The sequence below is a fragment of the Hydra vulgaris genome, chromosome 15 (assembly GCF_038396675.1).
Source record: "Hydra vulgaris chromosome 15, alternate assembly HydraT2T_AEP".
Lineage (NCBI taxonomy): Eukaryota > Metazoa > Cnidaria > Hydrozoa > Anthoathecata > Hydridae > Hydra > Hydra vulgaris.
In genome coordinates this window covers 49,214,127-49,235,737 of record NC_088934.1, presented here as the reverse complement: position 1 = coordinate 49,235,737, position 21,611 = coordinate 49,214,127, and the positions used below count along the sequence as shown (strand labels likewise).

The following is a 21,611-nucleotide window of genomic DNA, read 5'->3' as shown; positions in this document are numbered from 1 at the left end:
AAAGTGCCATCCCTAATAAAAACACTTGCAATTTAAATATACCGTCAACTAAATCAAATAAAATGTAAAAAAGCACTTTGGTTTGATAAAAACTTATCTACATTGATTAAAGAAAAAAAAGTTTTATTGATAAAGTGTCGAAATGCAAAATTCAGAGATCAAGAACTTGAGGCGAAATTATTATATAATACATCAAAAACAAATCGAAAAAGGCTATTAAAGATGCAATTGTTAAATATGAGCACAAAATAGCGAAAAATGCTAAGAAGAATTACATAATAATTTACCCATATTTAAATAATAAAACTTAAATTGAAGACTATATTCGAACTCTAAAGAATTCGAACTAGGTATTCGAACTCTTGAGAATGAAAATGGAATAATTGCTACCAATTTATCTGAGATTGCTAACAAACTAAACAATTTTTTTCAGCACAGTTTTTACTATTAAAGATGAAAAACTGCTAGAGTTTCCATTACAATGCGATATTTTATGACCAAATCCGACATTTGATATTGAAACAGTTAGTAAGAAGCTTGCAACTCTGAATGTTTATAAATCAACTGGAGTAGACATAATACATCCTAGAGTCCTAAAAGAATGTTACAAAAGTATTTCAAAACCGCTATTCATTATTTTTAATCTTTCATTCTCGAGTGGCATTGTTCCAGGTTTATGGTTATGTACAAATATTACCCCTCTGTTTAAAAAGGAGATAAACTAAAAGTAAAAAATTATAGGCCAGTATCTCTTACATCGATAGTATGCAAAGTAATCGAAACATAAAAAGAGACACACTAATGAATCACTTGACTAAGAATAGTTTACTCTCAGACTCTCAGCATGGTTTCGTGTCATCCAAAAATTGTTGCACAAATTTACTCAAAACATCAGACAAAATAACTTAAGCTCTTGAGGACAATTTAGCAATAGATATAGCTTTTCTAGACTTTGCTGAAGCTTTTGATTCAGTGGCGCATAAAAGACTATTAATAAAACTACAATCGTATGGAATTCAAGAACATTTAATACGCTGGTCGAAAAGTTTTCTGAGCGAACGAACACAAAGAGTAGTACTCGGCGCAATCAGCTCTAAATGGAAAAAAGTAATAAGTGGAGTATCGCAAGGATCAGTAATTGGAGCCCTTTTATTTTTCATCTATATAAATGATTTAACATGTGAGGTAATTAATCATGGCACATTAAATGCAGACGACACAAAAATTATTTCAGTCATTGAAGCAGTCGAAGACAGTCAAACGTTTTAGCAAGGCTTATGTAAGCTCGTTGAGTGAAGCGAAAAATGGCTAATCAATTTCAATAATGAAAAATGCAAGACTATGCATATTTGCAAAAGAAACTTGAGCTACAAATACTTAATGTGCAGCAAGTTCGATATGATTGGCGCACAGTAGGGCAGAATAGTTTCAAAGCTTGCCAAAAGTATTTTTTTTTTTAGTTTTTAATTTTTAAGTTAAATAACTATTTTAAGGGCTAATGTTAGACTTAAGAAAAATAATTTTTAAATTTTTAAACATTTATTTACTAATATTAGACATGAAACAAGGTATTTTCGGGTAATTTCGAGTAAATATTTTATTAAAACCGTTGAGTGAAAAAGCCGAATAATCAAAAGTTTGTATCAATTAATAAAAATAAAAAGTGTTTTACTCGATTTAATAAAATTAATTACAGTAATTTAATTTTAATGTAAAAACTAACTCGAAAAAAAATTACTCAAAAACTCGAAAACCTTATTTGGGCGATTCCATGCTCAAGTGAGTTATTTTCAGGAAAATGAATTTCAATTACTATCAAAACTCAAGTTATCTTTGAGTTACTTTATGTTTAAAGATTCTTTATTTTTATTTGTTAACATTATCTGTGTTTGTTTTGTATTTATAATTGCGACTTATAGTTAATTTTTATAAATAAATTGGAAATTAGTTGCTTATTGATTAAAGCGTATAGAATTAAGAGGAACTGTTTTTTTAAAAATTCCACAAATTTATTACTTCATGTTTAAAGTTTAAAAAATAACTTAAATAAACTTCATTTTTTTGACAATATATAATATTTTTTTTAATTTCCAACAATGTGACTGTCCCGTAAATAACAAATATGTCATTTTTATTAAGTTTATGCTTGAAAAAGGTATCCGATAAAGGAAAGGATTATAACAATCACAATAAACTGCTTTTTCTATATTTAAGACTAAAAACTTGATAGTTGAAGCATTTCCTTAGAGCCTACACACAATGTTTATTTTGGTCCTGTAAGTTGCAGCTCAATGTCCCCTAAGTAACGGCCCATTGTATAGTCTTTAAAGTAAGAAACTTATCCAAAACACTTTGATATTTAAAAAATTCAAAATACTACGAACTATTTATAAAACTATCTTTTAATGGATAGAAAATCTTAAGGAAGGTTTTTCGAAAATTTATACAACTTATTGACAACCTTTATTTTAATTTTAGACCAAAATAAAAATTAATGACTAAAACTAATGCAGAAAGACAGAGTAAATGGAGACGATTGAATCCTATTTTAGCAAGGGAAAAAATAAAAAATATGTTAAGAAACACGGAGAAAAAAAAAGGGAAGAAAACAGAAAGTTGCCAAAAGATAAAAAACATATAGCTGATACAGAAAGAAAGACTAAAGAAAGGGAAAAAAAAGCTAAGTGGAGAAAAAAAACTTCAAATAAAATTAATGAAACTATTTAGTACACGTTCTTCTCTGTCAAGAGCTGCAAATAAAGTAAAAACAATGTTACCTAATAGCCCCTCAAAGCAAAAACCAGTTATTCTAAAATTAGCTGTTGAACTAAATTGCAAAATTGTAGAAAGTTCTATTGAGTAAAGAGGAGCAACTTTCTTAAATGAAGAAATCAAGCAAAAAGTCTTTGAACTTTATGAAAATAATGATATTAGCCGCATGTCTCATAGAATAAAAGATAAAGTTATTATCAGAAATAATGGCAATAAAGAGCATATTCAAAAAAAAAAACACATGTACATGAGCCTAAAGAAGACTCATGCCTTGTTTATAGCAGAAAATGAAAATATCAAAATTAGTAGAAGTAAATTTGCAAGTTTAAGGCCATTACATGTTCTCTTTAGTCGACAAACACCAGCTAATTTATGCACGTGCATCTAGCATCAAGATGTAATTCTTTCGCTGAAAAAGCTTTCTGTTTGCAGTGCAAATATAACTGTTTGTTCCAACAAATTTGCATACTCTTGCCTTCAATGCCCAGAAAACACACCATGTTGGTTTAGTGAGTGTCAACATGAAGAATGTGGTTTGAAAAAAAAATGTATGAATTGCAGTGTGATAGTGATACTTCGGAAAAAAATTGTTGAGTTAAAACAGTGGCGAAATGATAATGGAATGATGAAGCAATTATTTCAAAGCACTTCAGTAGTGTACTTGAACAATCATCTGTGCTTGTTGATGCCTAGCTTTTTAACTTACAGTTTTATTAAAAGACAACAGCACAAAAGTTTAGAATCTGACAAAAACAGCACAAAAGAGGTAAGTGGAATAGCAGTGATGCAAATGGATTAAGCAAAAAATTGCAAATGTTTTTCTCAAGATGAGATTCAAAATGCACACTGGAATCAACAGCAGGTAACTAAGGAGCAGGTAATTATCTTTACGTCTCTGACTTGGTTTCTAAATACGAAAAACTATCATGCAATTATTAGTATTTACACTACTCATGATAAAGAAACATAATTAGAATATTTTGAGAAATTAATTCAAAGCCTACCGAAGGATGTTTTTGAGTTAAGAGTTTGAACAGATGGTCCATCAAGCCAATTTAAGAGCAGAATTATTATTGCAGGTACTCAAAAGCTTCAAAAAATATATGGGATTGCCATCAAATGGAATTATAGTGCAACTAGTCATGGAAAGGGGCCTATAGATGGCTTAGGAGCAGTTGTTAAAAGAATTGCTTCTAATCAGGTTTTAACCAGAAAGGCTATTATTAACAATGCTGAAGATTTTTAACACGTAGTTTCAAATACTAACCCATATTTTCAAATTTCTTTATTATTATATGACCATATTTATTAAAGAAGCAGTGTACTAAATCTATAAGAGACATTTCAGAAATCAAATTATGTAATAGAATTTTCCACTTTTCATTACTTTTCCTTTTTTGATGATTGCCTACAAAAAAAACGATATTCCTCTGAGTCAGAAACAATAACTCCAAAAATCAAAGTCGCAAAAAAAAAATTAATGGAAATGCAGGTTGTTATATATTTTGTTAATTAGTTTTTTGAATTTTTGTAAAATGCATAAAATTAGGATGCACATAAAATAGACAATAAAAGAGGCTTTAGACTTTAATTTTACTTATTTTTAATCATTTTTTTGGAATACCACAGTTAATCCCAAAATTGGAGTCAAGAAGTATATGTCACAAAAATAATAATAGATGACAAATTATCTTTTTTGATCCTTATGATGAATATTAAACACACAAAGATTTTTCATAAATATATATATTACATGTCTAGACATATGTAGGGGAGACCGGGGCTAGTTGGCCGCAGGGGTAAGTTGACGAACTGCGTTTATCTTTAGAGCCTTTCATCAGAAAGTGACAAAAATGACTCAGAAACTTCCTCATTGACCATTTCATCATTCACTGTAGTATTGTCAGGATTCGCGCATGCGCATGGGAGATATTGAGATTTATGCGTTTTTTGGACAAAAACGTAACTTTTAGAACATCGCTTCCTTTTTACTCTACAAAGAAAATATTTAGTCGTATGAAAAAAAATTATTGTAAAAGTTCCAGTCACAATTGGTTTATTATATCCAGTCAGACTTTTTTTCAAAGCTGCTGTTTTTCAGGATCTATAGACTGTTTATTAAAAAAAAAGCTTTCGGGGTAAGTTGACAAATTTTTTACGGGGTAAGTTGGCTCATAGCATTTACTATGGAAAAAAATATTTATTTTTATAAAATTATTTTTTTTATTTTTTTATTTTTAACAATATTGAAAATATTTATTCTTACAAAAATTAAAAAAAAAATTTTGTTTAGTTTTTTTTTCCACAGATAAAAGGTGGGTTACTGTTTGGCTTTTATACGGACTAATATTTGGTACCACCTAAAAGTAATATTAAACTTTGGGATAAAATTGTTGCAAAAATTAATTTTAAAAAAATTTCTATTAATTTTGCACTTAATATTGTATTAATAATCATTTTTATAGTTTGCGCCAACTTACCCCGTGGTGGGGAAAGTTGGCGCAAATTTTTTTTTTTTTTTGAGTGTCCGGAAAGGCCCCAAGAATTTTTTTTTTTTTAATGAATGCAAATTTTATAAGATACCCTAATCCATACTCTTTAAGACTACACTTTAATATTTTTAAAAAAATGTACTGTTAGGGCTACAGAGCTCATAGAGTAAAAACCGAGCCAACTAGCCCCGGTCTCCCCTAATATGTTTATAGATAACAATATATGTAATATACAGATGTAACATTTTGAAATATATGTCTATAGATATAAATGTCTGTGTAATGTATTGCTGATGTATAGAAAATTATTTGATAGTTCTTTAAATTTTCATATTAAAAAATCTGTTTGTTTTGGTCATTAGTAAGCTACGTCCCGTAAGTAACGTTTATTTCTGTCCCATAAGTAACACAAACTTATTTGATTTTTAATGCTTATATAAATTGATAAAAGTTTCTTTTAATTAATTTTATATAGAATGAAAACTACTAGATTTATTTTGAGAAGCTCGTTTACATAGATTAAATAATATGCTTGAAGTATTCAAATGAAATTAACAGGTTTAACTTTATGTATTTATGACCTGATTTTAATACTTGGTTTCTACTGATATAATAAACCGATTTTTACAAATATTAACATAGGGTGCAAGTTGGTGAAAAAAAAAAAAAGGTTTACAATCTGTTATTATTGGTGGTTCCATAAAAATAACTCGAAGGTGAATATAGATGAAGACCTAAACAAAAACTGAATTAAAAAAAAAAAAGAAATTAAAATGAAATTAATAAAATGCTCTTTTTCAACAGTCTAATAACTTTTATTGCAAGCACTTATGAATTACGTTATCATTACTAAAAGATAGCTACAAACTTAAAATTTTAGAATCCAATAAACCTTTTTTTGGATTTTTAAACATACACTTTTAAACATACACTTTTAAACATACACTTTTAAACATACACTTTTAAACATACACTTTTAAACATACACTTTTAAACATACTCTTTTAAACATACACTTTTAAACATACACTTTTAAACATACACTTTTAAACATACACTTTTAAAAAAAATAGATGCGGATCGACCAGAATCTCAACTATATAATACTACCAAAAAATATTTCATCACGCCAAGTCTCATTTTTGTCAAATGGCAAGTTTTGAAGCTAATCTGCCCCACTGTACAGCGCCTGTTCGGAACTCTTATTACCAAAAGAACATTCACAAACTTGAAAAAGAACAATGTAGGGATACACGAACAATTAGTTTAAAGAGTGTTTGTTATGAAGATAGACTGAAAAGATTTAATTTGACTACTTTAAAAGCAAGAAGAGCAAGAGGTGATACGATTCAATATTCTAAAATAAATAAAAAAATATGGATAAAGTTCAATGGAATCATCCTCCTAGAATAGTTAATTATGCAATAACAAGAGGTCATACACAGAAATACAAAAACAACTCACAAATTCTACCATAAGATTTAACTTCTTCAAAATATAGAATAGTTAACAAATGGAATAATTCAACAGAAAAGATAATCAATTCTGACAATGTAAATATCTTAAACAACAAGTTTGATTGTTTCAAAAACAAAAAAAAACAAACAAAATAAAAATATAAAATATTAACATTGAAAAATTTATTTTTGCAAAGGCTGTCAAAGTTTTAACATCTACAGGTGTTAGACTTACTACATTACATTGTATGTGTACAGCAAAATGTTTATTATATTATTATTATTATGTTATTCAAATATCTCGCAATATTTCTGGTAGATATTTTATTAAGCTCGGTATTGATGGCGCTCAATCAAATCAACCCCCCAGTTTGCTGAAAAGACTCAATCGAGTCTTTTCAGCATACGGGGGTGGGGGGGGGGTTGTTGGTTGTGAAAAGTTGTACGACTATGTCATTCGAAAGAAAACCATCATTAGGCTTACAACTCATTTTAAAAAAAATCCCATTGATGGAGTTGCATCTTCTAATAGAAGTTGTCACCTTTTCAAGATACTTGAAACTGTATGGATAAAAACAGTTAAGTAACCAGCTGCCCTCCAAATTTAACTGAGCGCGTATTATGGGGGCCAGTTCGAGGGAAATTAATGCAGGAAGTTTCTTAGAAAATTAAGATGTGCTCCAGCAACTTTCTGATACAAACTTGGTTCCCAACATTCTTCACATTATTGAAGCATTTAAAAGCGTCAATTTAGTTGTAAAAGCTTGCTTTAGATTTATTCTTCAGCCGGATTTTGTTGAAATCATTTAAAATTTTCAAAGATGTTAAAGCAACACAATGTAAATGTAAAAGCATAACAAATATAGTGTCAATACTAATTTAAAATGAATATAAGTACTTTTATTTTAATTTATGGCTTATTATTTAGAAATTATTAGGTGGTTTGTTTAGGGCATCCATAAACATACTATAAATATACAGTTTTAGTATCGGACTATGCATTTTGCATAGTTTATCAATTTACCAAAATATGCATTTTCATGAAGTCATATTTTATAAAAATCAATTAAAAATTAGTATTTGAATTGTTTTTAGTAATTTAACAGGAAAGTATGCGTACTTTTTGGTATATGTTTAAAAGCAGCAAAATATGAAATCTATATATGAAACCAGTAAAGTATATTATTTAAATAGTTTAAATAATGTAGAATTAAAAAAAAAGATAAGAAAAAAGCAATCGGTTTTTAGAAAAAAATGTCTGAAATATTTTCGAATAAAAAAATTTCGGACTTTTTTGATTTTCTTTTAGACCACTGCATCTCACTGATTTCAAAATTAAATCGTTCACCCTGCTCATCAGATACTTCAAACATGTTTTCCAGAGGGAAAAGTTAGATAAAAACCCATAAAATAAAGTTTGAGTAAAATATTTTATTTTTTAATTTTATTTTAGTTGTCCCAAGAAGTTCTCGTCACCAAGCAGCGCGGCAGAGCATTTGTTCTATAAAATATAAACTTTATTATTTGAAACACAATTTTTTAAAATGAGGTTAAATGCAGCTGAACGAGAATCTTTTCAAAAGCGAATAAAAATGTTTTTTGTAAATAACCTTATATAAAAAATAAATAAATCGTAAATCATTTTGAAAAGGAAGGATTTGCTCGAAGTACAATATATGATAACCTAAAAAGACTTGAAACAGTTCAATCGTTTTCTGATAGAAAGCACCCTGGTCGTCCGACATCCTGGACTAGAGAAAAGAAAGCTGAATTAACGAGACTTGTCAACAATCGAAAAGGGGTCAGTCAGAGAAAAATAGCTATTAAATTCGGTGTAAATCAATCAACAATTGGTCTTCAGTTAAAAAAAATAAATAGTTAATATAGAACACGTGAAAAGACTCCAAAATACACTATAGAACAACAAATAAAGGCAAAGAAAAAAAGCAGGAAACTAGTTAACCAACTTGTTTCAAAAAATTCTGGATACTACACAAACAACAAAAAGACACGCCCAGAAAATGTTCGTTTTATAGGAAAAGAGAAATTTCCAAAAAAATTATTAATGTGGATAGCCATATCTGACCGTGGTATGTCCGAGCCATTGATTTGCACTTCCAAGGCTGTTGCGAACAATTCATCAACCTATATTAATGAATGTTTAGAAAAACGACTTCTTCCATTTATTCACAAGTATCATGGAGACTTTAACTATTTATTTTGGCCAGATTTAGCAAGTTCTCATTTTTCTAAAGATTCTCTAAATTGGATCGACCAATATGTCTATTACGTTGATAAAGAATCCAATCCCCCAAATGTGCCTCAAGCACGACCAATTGAAAATTTTTGGGGACATTTGGCACAAAAGTTTTACGAGGGATATTGGCAACCTTCAACAGAGCAAGTTTTGATTGATCGCATTAAACTAAAACTACAAGAAATTGATTTAAACTTTTTACAGTCGCATATGAAAGGCGTCAGAGCAAAACTGAGATCAATTGTAGATGGTGGTGTTTTTTCATATAAAAAATAATATATTTTTATTAAAAGATAAATGCTTTATTTAATACAAATATAATAGTAGTTTGTTTTTTTATTTATAAATAAGTTATTGACGTTTTTATTTTGTCCGATAACTTCCGCATCACCCGTTATCCAATTAAAATAATTTAAATATTTATTTACGTAAAGAATAACTCTATGTAGTTTTTAATGTACACTTTTTTAGCTTTTTGGCTCATGCAATTAATTTTTATTCTTCAAGTATCTTGAATATTACCCTACATTGTTAGTTTTTTTTTAAATTTTTTGTTCTGATTCACTCCCAACAATGCAGCCTTGTTGCCAACGACAGTTAAGTTGGGAACTACTAGAAAAAAATTAATAAGGTTATAAAGCAAGGAAACGGTTGACTGAAGACTTGAAAAGTTGTAGGTTGTATGAATCAGTAAAACATTAAGATGGTAGTGAGTTCGAAAGGGTTGAAGTGCAGGAAAAAAAAGAGACGAATAAGATCATAGATCCAAACTAACCACACTATATCGAAAGCAAAAACATGCTGCAAGAATAGTTTTTAATAAGGATAGACTCTCGCATGCTGAGCCACTTTTAAAAGATTTGAAAGCATTAAATGTATATCAAATCAATATATTCCAAAATTTGTTATTTATGCTCAAATATAAACTTGGACTTGTTCCTTCTTACTTTTCAAAGAATTTTTTCCAAAAAAGCAAAAATAGATACCATACCAGAGGAACGGGAAACTTCAACGTACCTTTTAAAAAAACAAATCTCTCGCACTTTTCCATTTCGTACCGTGGTCCTTATCTATATAATAAATTAATATCAAAAAATACTCAACTGGAAAAATCGAATAACTTAAATACTCTGAAAACGTTATTAAAAGATCTCATTTTAAACACTAACAACTTTATGAACTTTTATTAACCCAAAAACATTTAAAACTATGTATAAATCTAACTTTGTTCCGAAACTAATGTAAACTATAATAACACAAAACTCTAAATAACCCAAAAAACTCTAAATAACTCAAAAACAACAGCAATAACAAAAACACAAAAGCAAATAATAGGCTTATTTATCAACACTCGAACGACTATATATTACCTATTTAGCAATTTACCTATTTAGCAAATCGTGTACCTACTTGTATTAATGTGTATTGAAATAAAATTAAAAAATTAAAAACTTCTTTTTGTCTGCATTCTTTGTTTTTTTGCATTTTGGATTTTTATTCTCATTCTGCCGAAAACCGATAACATTTTTTTTTTTTTTTTTTTTTTATTAAAAAAAAAAAATAAAAAATAAACTTATTTTAAAAAGAAGCATCCAAAAATATTAGTAACGCATAGCGGTTTCTTGATGATAAGACCGTCGGTCTTCTGCAAGTTTTCCGCGTTCTTTGAAGTACTTTCTAATACTTTACAGTTTTACTTTATATATTTTTTTGTATAACGTAACTTTGTAATTTTTTTTATTTTTTTTATTTTATTTACTCTGTAAAGATTCTATTATATTTTACGAATTTGTAAGAATTAAAGAACAAAAAAAAAAAAAAAAAAAAAAAAAAAAAAAAAGTTTTTAGAGCATGCAGGGACAGTATAGTAAACGAATGAGATTTTGCTGAATGACGGGTCGAGTGAGAACAAGTTTTAGTTGATGGAACTAGAGATGATATCTCCAATGATATATTTTGAACTAGAGATAATAGCTCCAAAGATAGTATTTGTAGAAAAGAGAACGAGATACAACTTTACGACGATGGGAAATAGCTTAGCGGATAGAACGAGTCCAACAGCTTTTACAATGCTTTTTGGACCTTGTTTAGAATAGAAAGAGCATCATTAGAACCAGTCAAAATATGACAACAATATTTCAGTTTGGTAGTTTGTAGCCTGACCGCCATTTAAAATGCTCTCTGAAAAAAACTGTTCTGAAGTTTGGATGAATTGTTTTTCACAAAACAAAGTAAATCAATATTCAAATGCAAACTTTACTTATTAAACTTAAATTTCTTTCATTAACTTAAATTTCTTTCATTAACATTCATTAAAGTTTCTTGATTTATTTAGAGTACTAACATAAAATTTTTGCGATAAAAGTTGTTTCAGAACAGACAAAAAAATTTGCAACCAAATGTTGCTGCGTATTGTAATAAATTAAATAACAAAGCTAAAAATGTATTAACTCGTTTAACCGCTATAAGTTGCATTCCTATTTTTCTAATCTATCTAAAAGAATATTAAAGTTGTCTGCAAAGTTTAATAAATAAAGGAGTCGGATGACTGATAGACTTTAAAGGCAACTCTCATATAATACGCAATTTAAATAAATTTAAAAACTGTTTCATTTACCTATTTTTCCTTGAGCTCATTAAATGGAGAAGAATTTTAAACTTTTTTTAATGAGTAAACTCCAGGTAGAATGAAAAGGTACATTTGTCTTAGCTTAAAGTATAAGGTAGCTTAAGGTAAGGCAAGACAAAGGATCAGCACGGCTTTTAAAGTACCAACACGGTTGTTTTTAAGTAGACATGCGGCTTCTTGTTTTTTTTTATTCAATATTTTGTTCAAAAGATTAGTCACTCCGATAAAATTATCTGAAAACCTCATCAAATATTTTGAATAAACACACTGAACATAGCTGAATATCGCTAAACTTGTTTTTTAACAGCAACCACAACAAAAAATACCAAGAACTTTTTTTTAATCAAACATTTTACAAAATTTAAAAATAAAAAAAAATTTACACGAACCTAATGTAAACTAAAACTATTAAAGACAAGCAATAAAATTGCAAAAAAAACTTAAGTTCGATAATAGAAATATAGAATAATTAAACGAAACGAAGAAGTACGTCGAAATATTTTTTGTTATTTTGCATAATTTAATACTGAAAATAAGTATGTTTAAAATTAATAAATAAAATACCCTAAACCATGTTAAATTATTATATTTCCGTACAATTTGAGAAAACAGTAAAAAAATTTGTCTGTTTATAAATGCCCATAACTAAAACATATCAAACCTTTTTAAAGTTGTTCTTGAAAACAAAAAAATCGTTTAATAATTAGATAGGAATCTAACAATTAAACACTTTAGTGATTAGATGGTCCACTTATGAAAAGTTCTTTTTTAGTAGTGATATAATTGTGCATCAAGTTGACTATTGTACACCAGATTTATATTATTTCGCCAGAAACAAAATTTAAATTTCTTTTATGATGTAACTGTACTTTTTTTTAATGTTTTTTTAACCGCAAAAGAATCAAGCTAAGAATAGAATAATAATCGAGAAAAAGAAAAAGTTTCATAAAATTTTAAATTTTAAAAATTTTAAAATTTAAAAATTTTATATTTTAAAAATAAGAAAAATGCTACAGAACCATGCAACAACAAATTTAGATCTTCCTTTAATAAATTGAGGTCTTCCTTTAATAAATTGAGGTTCTTTAATTTTATTTTTGCATTAAAATTTTTCAAATAATTTTTTTAAATTATTTTGAATAATTATGAATTTATTGTTTCTAAAAATCAAGTCTAATGACTGAAAACAAAATAAATTTTCTATTAAGCAAATCTTTCTTATGCTCAAACAAAAAACACTTTTTTGGTATACAAGTAAGTCATTAATGAAATGGCTTTTAACGTTTTTTTCAAATGTTAGCAAAATAAAAACCACATTGATAGTAAATATACCAGTATTAATCTCTTAAGAAAAGGAAGTACAATTATCCTCCTATCCAATGTAAAATTTTGAAACTTCCCTCTAAGCAAATACGTACGTCGTAACCAAAATTAATTCGAACAACTCAAATAAGATATAATATATTGAAAAACTAAATGCGCTATTAAACTACTTATATGATGTTAGTCGGATTATCTGCGATAAAAACTTTAATTTTATCTGCAATAAAAACTTTGCGTATCTTTGTTAAATTATGTTTTTGAATTTTTTTTCTTTTACTGGTTATTGGAGTGCTTTAAGTCTCATGGATCGGACTTAAAGCACTTAAAGTTGGTCTAACCTGTTGCAATCTAACGTTGGTTATTTAATCTAAAGTTGGTCTAACGTGTTGTTAGACCAAAGAGGTTAGATTTTAATCCCCGATACAAGCATGCTCTATGACCTACAATTCCCATAAATAATTTAAAGTTTATTATATAGTAAATATCTTGGTTAAAAAAGCCGTCATCCAAATGTAGAAATAATCAAGTCAAAGGTGATAACAGAAAATTTTGTTAATTAATACAAAAATGCATGTGGCCGCAAATAAACCAAAAAAAACTAATACTGTACATTAGTAAAATTATTATGGCTTCTGAAGCTAAATCCAAAGTTTTGAACAAAACTAAATAAATTTTATTGAATTAAATATATACATTAGATTTGTGTCAATCTGCTGGAGTCCTCCTTTTTTATATAAATTTTAATATATACTTAAAAGCATTTAAAATTGTATGATTTTTTTCCCAATATTTTCAGGCCTGATAACTAGGCCTTCTTAATTGATATCTTATACAGACAAGCATTTTATTTTTGTTTTTTTTCTTAACTCCATATAGAAGGTCGCAAAACGACAAAAGAGCCTTTTTAATAATATACCGAAGCCGTGTCCGTTAATACGTTAATGTGTCTGTTATAGACAGAGTATTCATTTTCTTCAAGCATTAAGCAACTAAGACCTATACCAACAATAAAACACGTTTTGTTCATACCGACGATAAAACACGTTTTGTTTAAAATAACTATTAAATGTAAAAAGTTGTATAAACCAACTACAAAACAATACAGCGAGGTTGTTTTGTCAATATAAAAAGCTTGTGCTAATGTAAAACATGCTGTTTTATTGTTGTTTAATACAGTTTATAACATTAACAAAAACATAAAACGAGTTTTAAATAAAACGTGTTTTACCGTTAGTGTGAACAGGATATTAGCTTAAAAGTAATAACAATTGGTTAAACTTTAATGTAATCATAATGAGTTTGTAAAATTTCGATTTTTTAGTTAAATGAATAGACCAAGAGTATAAATTGCACTACCAAAGTCATAAGAAGTAAGGAACTAACACAAAATATAATATGTTTATCCACTAGTAAAGTAATTTGATTAAAGTAATCCTTTAGGTAAATCATGGATTTAAAACTTAAAAAAAAAAGCTATTCTTTTCTAGTTAAACTTAAACTAATAAATTAAAAATTTCTTTAAATTAAACAAAAAACTGTTTATTTAAAAATTAATAATATGAAAAAAAAAATTGCACTCAATGTTGAAAAAAAGTTTCATTTGTCTCAATGATTTCAGGGTCCTATATAGTTTGTTATCTAGTTGAAATTGAAATAAATTAAAATAATTAAAAGTTCCCTTTTTTGAACTTGCTTTTTTTAACATGGTATTAAATGTAAAAATACATATATATGATTTAGTTTTATAAAAAATGATTCAATTTCAGTTTGGTTTTAATAAATAATGAAGCTAAAATTTTTTTTTTTTAATTTCTATTTAGGTGTTCCAAGAAGTCCATACGGACTTATCACAGAGCACCCTGGATGAGCATTTAACTGGATAATTGGAAGTTCACGCCTCTTTCCTAACCGATGTCGCTAAACATGCCCAGAAGTGGGGTTTGAAACACGTATCTTTTGTTTCTGGGGCAATTGCGCTACCACCAGCCACCAGTGATGGATCCAGGAATTTTTTGTGGTACTGATGGTGATAGGGGATTTGCTTTTACGTCTTTTACGTCTCCTAAAAAAAAAAAGAAGTCCTCAATTTCTAAGATATTTTAGGACTTTCAAATCCTGATGGTGGAGGATGCATACCCATACCCCTATCCCTCTAGATTCGTTGCTGGCTACTACGGCTACTGATTTTGGAGATCATTATTTTATACGTATATAACATACCTTTTAAAACGCAAACGTTTAGTTTTAATCTTTTCTATGTCTTCTTTTGATAAAAACTAATTTCTTATCATTGTCGTCTGTCTGCATAGTTCTTCTTTTAGTGACAACATTACTTGAAGCAGAGAAAACTCATTCCGAAGTTGAGGAAGTTGCTCTTATACATCAGTATTTATTGCGTACTTAGATGGAGTTAGGTAGGGTAACTTTTTTACTTTCCACCACTTTAAATCATTGGTATTTTTCTCTGCTGTGTTGGTACCTAAGTAATAATCAACCTAAGGAAGCAATTAATCAATCTAATGAAAAAATAAAACTATTACGTCAATTTAAATTGGGTAAACGAACTGAATGGTATAATTTCTTTTAAAGACTTCTACTTAGCGGATTATGGTGACTAAATTGAATTTTTTTTTGTCTGTGTTGCTATTACCCTTATAAGCTTGTTCATAAATTTTTTTTATTTTGTGAATTATTAATGCATATTTGTTTCATCAAATTTTTATATTTTATCAAATGCAGGCTTTTGTAATGTGGGTTCTGGATCCACTTTTGTAATGTGGGTCCAAGAAATTTGAAAAGAAATTATGAGGCAACTCAGCACAGGAAGGAAACTTTTATTTCAGTTCTCCGATTAAGGTTTTGACAAATATTAATAATTTTTTTTGTCTGGGATGTTTCTGGGAAAGTAGCTCTAGGTTAAAAAATACAGTTTATAACATCTTAACTGAAATGTTATTTTAGTTATCTGCAGAAATAGAGCACGGTACCATAATATTTTTCATTAACCATTATAGAAGTATGAACATTAAAATTTGCCATTTGTTTTTGGAAACAATTTAATATCATTTTTAACGTGTTAAAATGAGTTTATTTACATGCATTCAAAATTTATATGGTATAAGAAACAAGCATAGTGTTTTAAAAAATTATTAAAAAGTATCTTGTTGTTTAGTTACATGAGAGAATACTTGTATGCGTGATGATGCTAAATTTTTGAAACCTTAAAGTTTATTTAAGTTCTCGTTGCTTTATTGATATTACTAAATTACTAGTTTGATTGCATATTTAGTGCAGCACAAATCCGATTTAATTTTGTTGTTTTCTTCAACAGCACATACAATATTGCTGCCATTGTAATTAAAGGTTGATGCACTTCTTTTTTTAAGCTTCCCTCTGCAATAAAAGAATTCAGACTTACTGCTATTAATACTTTATGTCCATTAAAAAATGTAAAATGATGTAAAGAGTAAAATCTGAATTGATGCATGAAAGTGAGACTCGTGTACAAATCATTGCTTTTGCTTGTTGAAAGTTCTGTTGTAAAACTAACGTTTTGTTAAAACTAAATATTCTTGTGGTCTAAGTTTTGATGAAGATTTTACAGTAAATTATTTATTAAACTGTTTCTAAGAATTTCTAAGCTCCTTCATTCTCTAAAACTTCAAAAGATAAGTAAAACAAACTTGTAAAAGTTTTTTGTTAAATCTGAATCTCATGCCGTGGGCAGTGGTTAGAGTTCTGGCTCAGAAACGAGAGGCCCGAGGTTCAACGCCGGCTCTAGACCATTAGGCGACATTGGTAAGAAAGGTGGCTTCAATCTTCCTATTTAAATGCTCTTTCTTTTGCTGTACTCTGTGAATTAAAATGGTTAATATGAACTTTAACATCGATCGAGATTAGAATTAAACTTCATATTGTTCTGGTTACCATGGTTTTGCTTGTGGCTTCTGATTTTTGAAAAATTATTAATCCATGCTTATTTTTTCACTTTTTTGTTTATTTTTATTTTTCATGTTTTCTTTTGTTAGGTTAATTGTTTATTTTCAGCAAATGTTCCTTTTAAGATGATTTTTGTCTGATTTTGACACGAACGTAATTGACAAAAAAACAGTTTATCTTACTTGGTTTTTCTTGGGTTTGAGGATTTGTTAATTTGCTTTAATTTGCTAATTTTTCTTTGGTTAAAGCAAATATGCCAAAAATTGAGGTCTTAAAAAAACGCATAAGTTTGTTTGCAATTTCTGTTTTAAAAATGGTGTTCTAATTATTTAAAAAAAAAAATATTTAAAATAACGTTGTCGTTTTTTATTTCGATTTGTTTTTCTTTTCATAGTTAATGTAATTTGATTTATTTCGATTGATTTGTTTTAGTTTCTTTTTTTTTTGCTTTAAGCTAATGAAAGATTTTGGTTGAATAACCCCACTACCTTACTTTCGACACTACTTTTTTTGCGTTTATTACAGAAATGAAAACACATTTCTAGTTTTCCGTAATATATTGGCTTTTTAAAAGCAGGTTTAATATCTATAAAAAAAAAATTTAATAGTTTCAAATCAATATCAACTAAATTTAGATAGCAATTAAATTTATGCTGATATCATTGTTATGTAATTTTTAAAATATTTTTTTTTATTGAAACATTTTTCCTATAAAACTTAACATTTTATTTGCAATTATTCATTTTAAGAAACAAAGGTAAATAAGTTTTTCTAAAGGCTTTAACAATTAAAACAATATCAAATTTATATTGAAATTTATTTAATTCATCAAATGTTTTGTGGTTGTCTTGAGAGAATCAAACACTATGGCTGCAAATAAAATGGAGGCGGTAGACGCCGTATGGATTATATTAAGCGCGTTTATAGTCTTTACAATGCAAACTGGGTTTGCTTTATTGGAATCAGGTAACATGTAAGCTTTTATTTTGTAAGATTTTTACAAATATGTTTGTTTTAATTTTATGGTTATTATTTTGTTTAAATGAGCTTAAATAGACTATTGATATCATGGACCTATAGGTTAACAAGATTTGTAAATAGTTTTACAAAATTAATTAGGATTTATCTAAACTGAAATACAACTTTTGCGAAATTACTTGAAGTATTATTCAAGATGAAGTTCTACGGCCCTTCTAATTCTTATCAAGTTTGAAAATATCTTTTATCTTGTTTATTTTACACGGACTCAAATTATGACCATATAAAGCTTGAATTCCCTTGGTCAGAGGGGGTTACAATAATTATATGGTCATAATTTATAAACGCTTTATATGGTTCGAACGCGGAGTATGCTATGAAGCTTCGAGTTTTTCAAAAAGAGATTCTATAAAGTTTAAAAGTTATTGATAATTATAAATTTAGTTAAAAATAGTGAAAAAAAATTTATCAACTTGTTTCTCTTACGTTTGGGACAGGATGACAAAAAGTTTAGACTTTTAAGTTAGGCTCCAATCATCGTATTTTTTGAAAAGCATCCTTATTTGACAAAAGTATAAACATACAAAATGTTTGGAATCAGATTCATGTCTGGAGGTTTGCTATCTAAAATACCTAATAAAGCTGAATCCGTTTTTGATATAATAATATAAAATGCTCAACCAAAAAAAAAATAACATCGATATAGCTATCTCTAGAAAATATAAACTATGTAAATTTATGTGGAGGTTGTGTAAATTTATGTAGAGAGTATGTAAATTTATTTGGAGGGAATGTAAATTTATGTGGAGGTTATGTAAATTAATGTGGAGGGAATGTAAATTTATGTGGAGGTTATGTAAATTAATGTGGAGAATATGTTTATCATTGTGAAGGGTAAAAGAGAATAACTAAAAATCATCAAAAGAATATTAATATATTATCAGTTGAAAAATTTAGTTTTTTAAGATTTCGTTTAAATGAGTTTTTATTTCTTTTAACTCATTTTAGGTTTGGTGTCAATGAAAAGTAAAACAAATATAATGGTAAAAAGTGTTCTAGACGTATGCTTTGGCAGTGTAGCATACTGGTTTATTGGATATGGTATAAGTTTTGGTTCAGATGCGTCTACAGGTAACTCGTTTTCTGGTAACGGTCAGTTTATGACGGATGTTGATGTTTCCACAGACGCTAAAGTCTATATCAAGTATTTTTTTCAGTTATCATTTGCTTCAGCATCTACAACGATAATTTCAGGTTTAAAAATTGTTTAATTTAGGTAAAAAGTATTATATTTTTATATTTCCTATATTTTTGAAAATTATTTTTTGCACTTTAACTTTTGCATGCTTTTTTTGATAACTCAAAAGCAGCCAATCATTTTTTTTATCAACTTAAATTCTATCAAAACAATATCAGCTCAGTGTTTTTCATTACAACTCAATTAAGATATATATTATCTTATAAAAAAAATAAATAAATAAAGTTTACAATAAAATTTACACTCAAAGTAGTTAAAGAAGCATAAAGACTTAACATTGGCTGGATCATTTTTTCACTAAGAAAAGTTAAAAAACCAATCAGCTAAAAAACCCTATTGATGACTAAAAGCAGTAAGTATTAACAAAGTTTTAATTTTTCAATAGCTCTTGAGATATTTTTGAATTCTAAAAAAATTTAATGATCTATTTTATTGGATCTTTTTTAATCACCAAAGAGTTTGAATAATTGAGAATGTTGAAGCAATAGTATTTTTAAAGAGTTTGAATAATTGAGAATGTTGAAGCAATAGTATTTTTACCGTTTTTTAGACAAATAGTATTTGTCTAGTATTAGTACCGTTATTTTAGACAAAAACATCAATCTTTGCTTGAGAACATGTTTAATAGGTATAGAAAATGGGCTTGTAAATAAAAATATAACCAAAGATTCAAAAGCTAATATAGAAAATAATTTTTTAAGTTGTATTACCCACAATCACCTAGAAAGAATAGTAGAAAATTTTTTTTTTTTTTTAATCTTTTGAAGTTAAAAATCCTACAGAAAAAAACAATTGTTATTATCTCAAAATGAATTTTTCATAAATCGTGATAAAGTTAAGCTTTTCAATAATGTTTTTAAAAATGTAAAAGTCCTTGAAGTATCTATGATTCGACACGGTCTATACTAACTACAAATTATCGAAAACACTTGCTTTTGTCCACAAAAATTGGGAAGTTTTTGGAAATTAAAAAAAAAGAGAAGATTTTTAGTTATAAAAAAATAATATACCCTAATACTTTGCACAGAAATATTTTAAATTGATATTTATTTTTAAAATAACTTAATTTATAAAATAATTTTTAAAGTTTGCAAATATTTTTTGTTTAGAATTCTCTTTAGTTTATAGAACCGAAACAAGAGTAAAAAAATCATAACATTCCTCAGTCACGAGTTTATGTCTTTAGCCGAAGCTTTTTATAGATAATATTTTGCAATATTCATTGGTAGAGAAGTTTATTTTTTTCCAACTAATTGTAGAAACTTAACATACGTCACTTTACATGACGTTATGTCATAACATAACGTCATGTAAAGGAATTTAAATAAACAAAAAGTTAGCCCGTCAAACATCCAAAATAGATCTCAAGCTCCCCATCTTACAAATTGATTTTTATTAGATCGAAGAAAAATTAAATGAATTTATCCATGAACAATTTGAAACAAATCTTTTATTTTGGTTACTGCGTCATCCAAAACAAGCTGAAGACGATGGTTTAAGCAATGCCGGATTATAATGAAAAGAAAGCTTTGCGTTAAACTTAAAGCTACACTTGACTTTTTTCACTTGCTCTATCAGAACAAAACCCGACCATATTTTCTTTCAAAAAGTTCATTGGATTTTTACGTTTGTATCAGGACATTAAAAACCTGCTTGAAAGGTTTTCCATTTTAAATGAGCCAAATCAAAAAAAAAAGTTTGAGATTTCAAAAAAACTACTAGCACAGATTAACATAAATAACATTAAGAAAATACTTGAGACTTCAGCAACTGTTAGACAAATTTCGAAATTAACTGCAATTATTTTTTATTTATTTTGCTATATGCTATAGGGGAACCTGTTGTACCTTTGACCACTTTTTGCTTTAAGGCGTTTTTTGCGTAGCCTATTGAGTAAATCCAAACCATTCAAACTTTATAATATTCTCTTATATTTTGCCCAAAAATTATACTTAGAACTTTTTTTTCATTTGACCAAGAAGTATCTTTTTCCCGCGTTTTAAAAAAAGAAGTCTATTGGTCAAAGGTACAACACGTACGTTGTACCTTTGACCGATGCGCGTTGTTCCTTTGACCAAAATGTTATTATTAAAAAATCATGCAATGTTTGAACCCTTTTTAATATTTTAGCTTGATATATATTATATAGAAACTTTTGGTCCATCTTATATCAATAAAAAAAACTAATTATTTTGTAATCAAGACTAATTGTCTAAAAAAAAACTAGAAAAATCAATCCTTACAATCTTGCAAAGACTTGTGTATTAAAGTTACGATACTCAGTATTACTAATTTTTTTCAATAAAATCAGTTATTATAACTATTTAGATAAAGTCACATATTTTCTTTAGTTAGATGCTACTTACATGAAATAATTAGGATTAAGGTCCAAAACTTTAAACGCGATTTAATTGTACAAAACATATTTTCTAATATATACAGTTATTTTTATTATTTTAGATAAGAAAAGAACAAAAATATATTTTTATAACTTATGTTAGCTGGC

At 27.6% G+C, this 21,611-nt stretch overlaps 1 protein-coding gene across 3 annotated transcripts in view; it reads left to right on the top strand.

Annotated features, from left to right (window-relative positions):
- The first annotated feature begins 17,584 nt into the window (after positions 1-17,584).
- Positions 17,585-21,611, top strand: part of LOC100213007 (putative ammonium transporter 3) — a 37,356-nt gene continuing 33,329 nt past the window's right edge. The window contains exons 1-2 of one of the 3 annotated variants that reach the window (XM_065818913.1): positions 17,585-17,835; positions 18,856-18,978. In XM_065818913.1, the coding sequence (XP_065674985.1) occupies positions 17,736-17,835; positions 18,856-18,978 (223 nt within the window). In that variant the 5' untranslated portion in view covers positions 17,585-17,735. Of the gene's footprint in view, positions 17,843-18,855; positions 19,102-21,611 lie in introns of all 3 variants that reach the window. The other 2 variants (XM_065818911.1, XM_065818912.1) reach the window with 2 other exon arrangements.